This window comes from Dipteris shenzhenensis, chromosome 26 (genome assembly GCF_047967505.1).
Source record: "Dipteris shenzhenensis isolate YYH24624 ecotype China chromosome 26, Dip_SZ_1.0, whole genome shotgun sequence".
Taxonomy (NCBI): domain Eukaryota; kingdom Viridiplantae; phylum Streptophyta; class Polypodiopsida; order Gleicheniales; family Dipteridaceae; genus Dipteris; species Dipteris shenzhenensis.
The window spans coordinates 21,943,952-21,954,959 of NC_141621.1; the positions used below are offsets into that span (position 1 = coordinate 21,943,952).

The following is an 11,008-nucleotide window of genomic DNA, read 5'->3' on the forward strand; positions in this document are numbered from 1 at the left end:
GATAGCTAGTACATAAGGCACTCAAGGCCATGGGAGCAATGTTAAATCGGACCTCACTCCTCATGGCCAACTTAATGAAGGTCGAGACCCTACATTCAAACCCTAAATAATGGGCTAAGGCCCTTTTATAACCACAATGCCTATAAACTATTATTTGGCAAAGCTTTGGTTAATCACCCTAGACCTAACCTAAGATGCTAGCTACCACGTCCTTAACTGCAAGGGTAGTTAATCCTTGCTAATACCTACTACACCTAGGGGTGAGGTCACCAAACTTAGGTAAAAACTAGCTTGGGTTAGTTACAATAAGAAATATCTCCATCCATAAATAGTCAATGCCCTTTTCCCCCCAAAAAAATAAAAAAGGCTTTATTTTGTCCCAAAATGGTGGGCAACATTCCTATTGACATCCTCATTTATATCCATGTAATATGAGTTGGCCATGACACCAATAACTTCCGACCATGCGAAGAGATAATGAAATTATTTTGCTCTGTTCTACAAGCAACCCTACCTCATGACTTCATTGACACTCAAATTATGGAATATCATCACACTTTTGATGCCTTATAGTGTGTTCCTAAAGAAGATAAATGCACATGCTCACATTTTACATGTGACTGGGTAGGATTCTAACTACTTTCAATATAACTAGACACAAGGGGAGAGATTCTTAATATAGCGTAGTACTCAATGTAAATGCACACTGAAACATGGCACTGAAGTGACAAATCAACAAACTAGCATTGTGACCGCAAGGCCCTACTTGAATGCAGTGACTCTGCTGGAGTTCAATCTAATACTTTCACCAGTATGTACCACACTTCCATTCTGAGATTACATGCCTTGAATTACATGCCTTGTATTCAACCAATTAAAAAGTCCCGTCTCTCAAAGCACATGTTCAATCCCAATTTCAAAACAAGTTTCTCATAATCATCTGCTCAGAATTTTCTACTTAGCCTTAAGATCCATGTTGACTAGCTGCTTACTATGTGCAGAACTAAAAAATGCTCCCAAGAAACAAGTCTTCAGATCATCATGCTTCTGGTTATTGTTGCTCTGTTATGAATACTAAATGTATATATATATATATATATATATACCTTTGTAAGACTAGAATATTCAATATACCCAATCGTACAAATTCAGATTTCTGTTGTTCGGAAGTCCAAATTTCTGCTGTTTAAGCTGTAGTATAAAAAATACAGTTAAAACCCTTCAAACAAACCAAAAGCCCGGTCCTGCAAACTTTGAGGAAGATTGTTAAGTGCAGTCTGGATTTCCTGTGTACAACACAACTCGAGTGAGAGATTTCCAACATGAAGCAGCAATGAATTCTCCAATTGCACTACCTCACCACATACCTCTAGTCTGTATCGTGCCGAAAAATGTATGAATAGTATGCCCTTATTCTGGAATCTATCAGCCAGAGCTGCAACCTGCATTGAACAGCATGCATGAAATGGAGGAAAGCGACCATGGTATATACCTTTGTAAGACTAGACTATATCTAATCGTACAAATTTAGATATTATGTTGTAAAAAACACAGTTCAAAAACATGCCTCATGAAACTTGCACATAACAGAAACATAGATATACACCCTACAGGAACCAGGAGTTTCCAATGTATGATCTGCACCTCCACTGGACAAGATGCCCAATCAACCGAACTATGTAAACATAAATTTTTACCAGCAGGTTTTGATGTGCAGATCTTTCTCATGAGCCCCAACCTGCTGGCTAAACCTGTTGTCAATGGAAAATGTATAAATCTCAAGAGCAGATTTATGCACGTGTTTCCAAGCTGGCCTAATACCTTTTACCTTACCAGTCTCCTCTAATCTTAGAATGGAACAGCAGGAAGCGCACATATTGGAGCATGCATCTTTGGTCTTAAATCAAGACCAAGTAGCGAAGTAGCTTTTTGCAAGACAATTTGATTGAGACCTTTGAAGGACACGTTGACCTGACTGGATTATGCATCTTACCTTTTAGAAGGGAGTGTATTCGTCTTGAGCTCTACCAAATAGCATGCAACTTTCCTTTATAAAGTGGGGGATTGGTCTTAAACAAGACCAAGTAGCATGCATCTTTCCTTTTAAAAGGGAGGTCACTGGTTTTGAACCAAGCGCAAGTGGCTATGTGGCTTTTTGCACGATGATTACATCAATTGACCTGACAGGCCTCTGTGGAACTTAGTGATGGCATATATAAATCCAGGAACATATACCTAGATGAATCCAGGAACATGCCCAAACTCATCCTCTAAAAACACAACACACAGTGCACTTTCAATCTCATGATAGTCACTCATAGGTTGAAAACCATAAACGCCACCGTGACAAAGGCTAGCACTAAAGGGGAAGATTAATACTTGATAAAAGAAAATAGAAGAAAGGATGCTTATAGAAAGCTAAAGAACAGTCTAGAAAACAGAATTCACCTCAGAAAGATGAGTATGACCATATTCACGTGCATGCTCAACAGTCATGTTCTCATCAACAAAGGTAGCCTGCAAAATACACAGAAAATTCAACTGACTTTTATGCACAATATGATTAGCTTGAACCAAGGTTGTATTCTCAAAGTTTGAGAATTTTCATAATTTTAATACACTATTACTTCAATGCAAAGAAACACAATTGTGTGTGCATACACATGTTTATGTCCCTATACGATGCCTGAATGTAAATGTATATGTATGTGTACATGCATGAATGCATGTATGTATGTATGTATGTATGTACGTACGTATGTACGTACCCACACATACTACATACATATTGTTAGGTGAATTTAATTAGGGGTGTTTGATGGTTTTTAGGAACACTAGTGTGAAGAGGTGGTGCCAGGGCATTTGTAAGGCCACCTCTGCTATGGAGTCCATAAGGAGGTGGCTTCGGATAGTGAAAAATTCAGAGGATCCAGAGGACCTACTCCAGATGGAAGCAGTGCATGACTTGATCATATATAATGGTCTCCATCAATGGCCATTATCAGGAGGACTCACCTGTTTACCATGGAGGGGGGACAAGTACAGTGGACTACCTGATGGGACACATGTACATGATCTCACTGTCCTCCCCCGCACTTGATGCTGATCACTCCTACCTAGCATTGAGACCCTCAGGCCTCCACCCGTGTCTAGATACATTTTGACCATGCCCTTGATGCAGTTTATGTGAGCCACTTGACCAATAAGTTACTGTCCTCCCTTGGAGATGATGCAGATCTCGCCCATGCCTCAGACACTTTGGTGTCAGTGGTTCAGGATGCCGCCACTAGAGCCTTTCCCACAACCCGATCTGCAGCATGCCCCCTAGCTGGGAAGATGCCCCAGAACCCATGGTTTAATGATGAGAGCCGAGAGATGAGATCTCACCTCATACGTGAGCGGGCTTTGGGGCACCTTACGACACTTGAAGCACACTTGGGTCCTATGAAGCAAGTTTTAAAGGAATTACCTCCTATGAATGAGGCTAGACACATTGAGTATACCTTGGATTCAAAGATCATGTGCTCAGAAATAAATCCTATGTGAAGTACTACATCAAATGAATCTTCATGGCAGCTTGCATCTATTGTAAAGTTATCTCATCAGTTGATGCAGAAATGCAGAGGCTCTGTTACCACAGTTGCTGCATGAAGATGATCCACTTCCACTACTCTTTCGGAGGCTATTCAAAATTTGAGGACAATTTCTTTTGGGAAGGGGTGGACTGTAACAAAGGGGGTTCGTTAGTAGCTTTTCAATTGGCTTTGTACTGTGTACTTGTACAAAGGGCTCCTAGCATGTTGCCACGTGGCAGTCCAGGGGTATTATCCCATAAGCAAAGCTGTAAAACAGCCTGCCCTAATTTCTATGTAAGGCATGACTGCCTCATTTGTACTCAGCTTATGTTCATTACACTATTATAATGCCAAATTGAATTCTCACAGCAAGAGCATCTAGCTCCAGCTGAATTCAAGAAGGAATTAACTTTTCTATCCTTGTGCAGCCCCTCATAAGCCCTGTTGTAAGTCCATCTCGTGACTTACTCTCTCTCTCCCTCTTCCCATCTCTATGAAGGTACTTTTCCGCTCATTTCAATATTGTACTTTCAGTACACTTCAGAATTGCACTCCTCGTTTCGAAATGATTGGATCTAGCCTACTTTCTGTTCAAAACTAATCATTTTGTTCTAAGCTTGAGTAGGGCTAGCCTAGGGCTGCCGAACTAGGCTAAACTAGTTAGGGATCATTTCAAACAGTCCTGTTGCAGGCGATCTCATATCATGTCTACTCTTTGAACACCCACTTCATGATTCAAGGATCTGCAAGTCTGCAATGCCAACCAACCTTGCACATTTTCTTCTGTGAAGAAATGAAATAAATTAATTGATAAATTTTCTACTCTCATCTTTGATTTTAAGGTCCATAACATCCATCGTAGTTCCGATGCAAATAGCATTAACTCGTTGTTGCATGGAAAGCTCCCATGTCTCTCTCTCTTCCTTGGTTATCTGGGGAAATATGCCTTGATTCTATCCATGTTTGCATTCCATGAAGACTTACCACTTATATAGGATGCCTTCCTTCTTTTCAAATTAGAAAACATCACCAAAAACATGGATCCAGTGACAAATATAAGAACTAGACGCCTTGATACACCTTGTGAAGAATAAAATGATCCTTAGACTGCTTGCCAATAGCTGGATGAGATAGGAAAGACCACATTAGTTGAAATGCCTAAGGATAGAAGGTACTTTTAAGGAGGGGAGAAAGGGGAAGAGAGAGAGACCTCCATGATAAGGACTTTCGCACTAAGGGCATCTTTATTGTTGTCATCAACAATAAAGTCTGCCATGGTATCACCAGTGAATGCAATTTCTGGTACCATGATAGTGTCAGTAATCTGCCAGACAAGAAACCAAGCATCATTAGCGACATACAAGCCATTAAGCACAAAGTATATCCTTCCCTTCTTGAACAAGCATTTAAGTAAACAAGCACATCAACATATATGCACATTGCAAGTGGCTTGTGCACTTTCATATCCTCAAAAGTTATCACAGATAGATGCAAAGACCATGCCTAGCAATTGACAAATGTCAAGATGTGCACTGTATTGCTAGTTCAAGTAACATGACAATCACCAACAAATTCACTTCCTAAAGTGAAATTGCACCTACTGCATATATGGAAAGGCTATCAAGCCAGCATTCGCTAAGACTATGTATCTGTAAAGCATGGAAGTGCAACTCATTCACATAAGATGGAAGGCCATACATGCTTTGCAACTAATTTCTACCTACACCTATGCTCTACATACGACTAGACTACTAGTCCTATTGTGAAGGGACTTCGAGGTGGGGTAATAAAAGAATACAAATAAGTAGACATCAACACATTGTGAAGGGACTTCGAGGTTCTTTAAAATAGAGCCCAGTGGAGGAGGAGATGACAATTCAAACCTCCTCTCAAGCTTGGGAGGCCATGCTAGACAATAGCAACGTGCAGGACAGTAAACACAGACACGTTCAAACCTGCCCTCGTATCTAAGATGATGCTACAAAACCCACATAAGACACGATTCAGCTCATCCAGGAGGATGACCTCAAGGTGCGAGTGAACGATCACTTTCTAGACCTGATAAAGAAGAACCCAATAGGCGTACTTCTTTCTTATGTACTTAATGTATTCAATCTCGAGTCTTTTGGGCATAAGCATTCCTTATTGTCAGCATTATATAGCTATCCACGATATGTTGCCTGCCCATGCACTAGAAAACATAAGGGACAACGCAGACTACTAGCATTTCATTGATCGTTGCCAGAACGCATTCAATGATTGGTACGTTAAATGTATGGGAACGTAAGGTCGACACTGACCTTACGTTGTTTCTTATGTACTTAATGTATTCAATCTCGAGTCTTTTGGGCATAAGCATTCCTTATTGTCAGCATTATATAGCTATCCACGATATGTTGCCTGCCCACGCACTAGAAAACATAAGGAACAACGCAGACTACTAGCATTTCATTGATCGTTGCCAGAACGCATTCAATGATTGGTACGTTAAATGTATGGGAACGTAAGGTCGACACTGACCAAGGATATAACCTACCTCAACCCCAGATTCTTTCAGACTCTTAATCTGCGGGCCAGAAAGACCAAGATACTCAGGCTTCAGCTTTTTCCTTACAGAATAGATTATGTATCCCTGCATTGGCAACCATAAGCGTCAATGAGTATTCGAATGATCTATGATTTTAAAATCCAATGGAGTGTTAAACGAACTCTGTAAGCTTTAAGGAGAGCTTACCTGACTAGGTATGACATGGTAAGTTTTGAACGCCTTTGCAAGTAGGCCTTTACCCATACAATAGCTCTCCCCAACCTGATAGACGGCAAAGTGATGTCTCGGTAACCAGAAGATTGGCTGTAGAGAGGTAACATCGAGCTGGACAAGGAGATGAGCATACCCACATCCAGGCCTACTAAATTATGCTTCAGCTCCGAGCCGTCCAGTTGTCTGTATACTTCGAAAAGCTTCTCCACGGTGTCTTTGATACAATTGGGCACGATTATCGTCGGAGGCTTCATCTTGTACAAACCCCGAGTTGCAACATACATGGCAACACCTCCCTGCCAGCAAACGTGGTTGTTGAGACACGCATCAAAACATCACCCATGATCACGCGGGATATTGGGTGGGAGTAAACATACAATGTGGTCCATGTGGGCATGGGAAATGAAGAGGAAGTCCTGGGAGATGGCGCGCTGAGGGCAACGGCCGATGTCGAAGGCCAATTTGAGCTGAGGGACGATGACACAGGTCTCATGGCCACCGATGGAGATGCCTTCGAAGATGTAATCCTGGATTTGGAGAGGGGAAGGAGGAGGGGGGGTGGAGAGGTGGTGGGATGGAAGGGAGGATGAGGGTCGCATTGCGGCGAAGCAAATGCAAAAGGGCAAAACAGAGAGGCGAGGAAGAAGATGGGCTCTTGAGGCAAAGCTCACAAGAGAAGATGGTGCAAACCTCAAACTTGGACACCAAGCTATGGCGCCCATAATAGCTCAAATCACTCTAATTGCTTTCTTCCTCCCCATGACATAGCACTTGGTGGATTCCTTGGTGATCCTTGGTGGATTCACAGGGTTGCATCGACGCCCAAATCTTGATATGAAGCACCCCCGCCGGTTTATGGAGTTTTAGCTCGCTCAACCCTCGGTATGGGTATGGCAGCTCTAGATCGAGCACCCCCCTAATTATGGAGTTTTTGAGTATCTTCTCTGCTCTTTGAGTTTCATTTGGTACAGAGAGTCACACTTGAGGTGGGCACCGAATAAATAAGGTGGGGGGAAAGAGTTGAGTTGGTGCAAGTCCCTCACACAACAAAGCTGGCTCTCAAAACAAAAAATAGGAGACAAGGGTGGACGACGACGAGTGTTGTGGAGTTGGGGGTGTCCTAAGTGTTTGAGAATGGTTCAGTGCAAGGTTTCAATGTTTGGGTATGGTTTTTCATGTTCTATTGGGAATGTGTAAGGTTTTACTGAACCTTAAAAGTTGCTCATGATAATTTGGGTGAGGTGTTGGGAAAATTATAAAGGTGATGTTGACAAGGGTTGTGGAGATGGGGATGCCCTAAGCATTTCGGAATGGTATTTCACGTTCTGTGCAATGTTTCAATGTTTGGGTATGGTTCTTCAATTTCTATGGGGAATGTGCAAGGTTTTAATAAGCCTCCAAGGTTGTTCATGATAACTTTGGTGAGGTGATGGGAAAATTATAAAGTTAGGATAGGGGTCATCAATTGACTCATGTAAATTGGGGTTTGGTTTTCTTGTTGTGATATTAGTTGCTCGTTGTGAAGCTGAGCGTGCTGCTAGGCTTTGGGGTTGTTCTTTATGAGGCTAAGGCAGAGCTCTCAAGAAAATTCTTCTTCAAGAGCTATGGCACTCAACTAGCCCTTGACCTACGCTGGGAGCAGTCCTACGGTCTACCTTACATACAGATTAGCTTCCACTCACCACGGGCTCTCGGCCATGATCATACTAAAGTCTTTCAGGAATCCCTTCACTTTCCTCAAGATAACAATCTCCCTAATCTCCAGGCTTACGGTCTGGCGAAAGACAATGCTATTTCTTGTTCCCAGATTGCCATTAGCGTGGCCGCACGAATATAGGAGGGTAACGATGCATTGTCACCCAAGAAGAACTTTGACATCAGCCGAGAGACGCATATCTGCCTTGCGATCACACAGCTCCATAGCGTGTGTGGAATAAGCTCCTTGGCTTTGCCGCATCAAGGGCATGCTGGGTTAACTGCAATCCTTTCAGCTAAACGACCTTTGACTAGGAACCATTGACGTGCAATTTTCCACAGGAGAGGCTCGCATTGCCTCGCAATCCTTTCCTACAGTTCCATCATAAGTGTTTCACACATGCCTTCCAAGCATCCACAAGGCCACGTACCAGATCCGATCCTGTGATCTTTAGAGGAAAGTTAGAAATAAGCTTGTCATACCATCCCAGCCCAGCCCAGGTTCCAACACCTTTACCGATACCTTGTTCAATGAAAAATTTGATGAATTCCACCCATGGAGAGGTCTCAACGAAGAGCTTGGGGAGCCATTTACTGATGAGGGCGATGGACTTGATTCGTACATCCGGAAGTCCGAGACCACCATGCTATTTCGGGAGCTTCATCCCTTCCCAGGGGATGTAGTGAATGCGCCCTTTCTTGTCCTCCTCTGCCCATAGGAAGGCGTATAGCATCCTTTCGATTTCCAACCAATGCATTTCTTTGAAGTTCCAAATTGTGGAGACAGAGATTGTCATTGCTGCAAGTACGTGTTGAACGATTAGGAACCAGGCATTCCACCCCAGGGGCAAATCATGCCAAACTCTTAGTTTGCTTCTGACTTTTTCCTTAAACCAGTGGAACCTCTGACGAATAGTGCAGCCTACTCCAAGCGGCGCGTTTGCTATTGCAGACGACCACGATGCTTTCTTGACTGATAAATTTTAGACATATTGAAAAATATGTGCAATTATCAATAAAAAACTTTTATAACTCAGTTGGTTAGAGCACCCGTTTAGAGAGCGGGAGGTCTTGAGTTCAACTCTCAAGTATTGCAGCGATGTAGACGTGCCAGAGTGATTATCAAACATGACTCGCAATCATGTGGGCTTTGCCCACGCAGGTTCGAGTCCTGTTGTCCACGTTTTTTTTCTCTCCCTCACTCCAAACATCTTTTATGTTTTTCATTGCCAATCCCTCGACACTCGACATTTCTTTTAGTTGAAGAATCATTGCAAGCAAAAAAAGATTTCTGGCAAGTTTAATCTATTCTTCTATTGCATTAAAAAAAAGAAAAAAGAGAGACATGTGGCAACTTCGGTTGCCACCTTGTCATCAAAAGGAAGGATCTATGAGTAGGAGCAAAATTTAAATGAATCCTGATGTTCGACGTTCTGGAAGTCTCAACATTAGACTTTTGGCATTAGGACATCTTGATAAAGACACACCTCTGATTTTCTCGAGTGAACTGGTTATCCGCAAGCCCACAACTACCAATAAAGCGCACACAACTGACACAAGGTGGTCCCAATGGGTTGCAGTTACCAGCTTAGGCAATGAAGCAATGGGGTTGCTCAGAATAGTGTAGGATTTCTTCTATGAGGAGTGATCTACATGGTAATTTCTTTGGAGCATGATTCATTCTCATAGATGAGAGGGGGGGTAGGAGAGGTGGGGGGACTATATATACAAGGGGGTATGCTTGATTTCCAAGCAAAAACTAAAACAAAAAGGGGTATAGTTTTGTAATGGGACCCCATATACAAGGATTGTTTTTAAGATTGGAGCATGCATTGCTCCCTATACTACATGAGGTGAATCCTTGGAGCATACATTGCCCACCATAGAACCACGTGCTGTAAGAGGTGGATATGGATTGTCTTGAACATGAGGTTGATGGGATACGTTTTGGGAAGGTTGCACATGTGAAAGTGGCAACGTCCTTCCCTCACCATCACTAACCATTTTCCATTGGCAAGCCTCTTCTTACCCTTGTGTCCACTGCTCCATGTTCATGTGGCTCCAACTAACTCGACATACTTGCTTGTCGATGATGTGTGTGATGACCTCTCATTATAAACTCAAACCACGACTTAGATCCCTATGCCATTCTTCTGCAAAAGTTCATGAATGTTGAAGACATGTATTCACCTCCCCTGTCTGATCTCATAACTTTGATCTTTCTGCCTGTCTAGTTTTCAACCTTGGCTTTGATGGCTTTAGTAGTCTACTAGCAATAAAATTAAGCAATGCCCCTACACTCATCTCATTAACCAACAATGCTCTTCATCAACAAGATGAATGTCAACTGGAGTAACATGGCACATCATGTATGACCACATGGCATAGTTGTGTGTGTAGTCTCTAGCTATGGCTCACATGTCATGGGGATATAACCAATATTTAATGAGGTACTCCCTCAAAAAAACTCTGGGTAAAGAGCCATGTTGTTTGCAAGTTCACACTAGTGACTTCCGACTTGTTGCAATCGTGAATCCATAAGAGAAGAAGAGAAAGAGGAGAGGGGAATGGAGAAGGGAGAGGGAGTATGCAAGGAGAAGGGGAAGGGGGAAAGAGAACATGGCATTCACGAAAGGCATGAAGAGGAAACAAGAGCAAACTTTAGAGAAGAAGAGAGCTTGTATTCTAATGTGAGCTCACAAGTGAAGACCAAAGTCAACTACCTGGCCTTTATACATGCCACCTTTTGAAGGGAGGGCCAACCTATTCTTGCTACCATTCTCTTTCCTCATTCTTTTTACAATCATCTTGGGCCCATCTGGCTTATTTGGCTTTAAATCTCCATCCTAGCTCTATGGACTTGCCACCATCCATCAAAGACATTCCCAACCAATGTGGCTAACATGCCCCTCTTTCTAGTCTTGGTCCAATCCCATGGATCGTGCAAAGGTCATGGTGGTTGGAGTGTTATTGATGA

At 42.5% G+C, this 11,008-nt stretch overlaps 1 protein-coding gene across 2 annotated transcripts; it reads right to left on the bottom strand.

Moving 5' to 3' along the window:
* Positions 1 to 850: 850 nt before the first annotated feature.
* TRZ1 (tRNAse Z1) lies at positions 851 to 7,165 on the bottom strand. Of its 2 annotated transcripts, XM_087397527.1 has the most exons (8): positions 6,714 to 7,161; positions 6,474 to 6,632; positions 6,310 to 6,384; positions 6,112 to 6,207; positions 4,786 to 4,899; positions 2,449 to 2,517; positions 1,368 to 1,442; positions 851 to 1,286 (listed from the first exon to the last, which is right to left on the bottom strand). In XM_087397527.1, exons 1-8 carry the CDS (start codon positions 7,056 to 7,058, stop codon positions 1,212 to 1,214), a joined length of 1,008 nt encoding a protein of 335 aa, XP_087253653.1. In that variant the 5' UTR covers positions 7,059 to 7,161; the 3' UTR covers positions 851 to 1,211. The 2 variants fall into 2 exon arrangements, with proteins under 2 accessions (XP_087253653.1, XP_087253654.1); XM_087397528.1 differs by lacking the exon at positions 2,449 to 2,517 and having other exon boundaries at positions 6,714 to 7,165.
* Positions 7,166 to 11,008: the final 3,843 nt, after the last annotated feature.

Coding starts and splice junctions, on each gene's coding strand:
- TRZ1 (XM_087397527.1), bottom strand. CDS start 7,058: ATGGGCGCCATAGCTTGGTGTCCAAGTTTGAGGTTTGCACCATCTTCT. Junction 6,385..6,473: donor ATAATTTAGTAGGCCTGGAT/GTGGGTATGCTC, acceptor GCCGTCTATCAG/GTTGGGGAGAGCTATTGTAT. Junction 6,208..6,309: donor ACCATGTCATACCTAGTCAG/GTAAGCTCTCCT, acceptor TTGCCAATGCAG/GGATACATAATCTATTCTGT.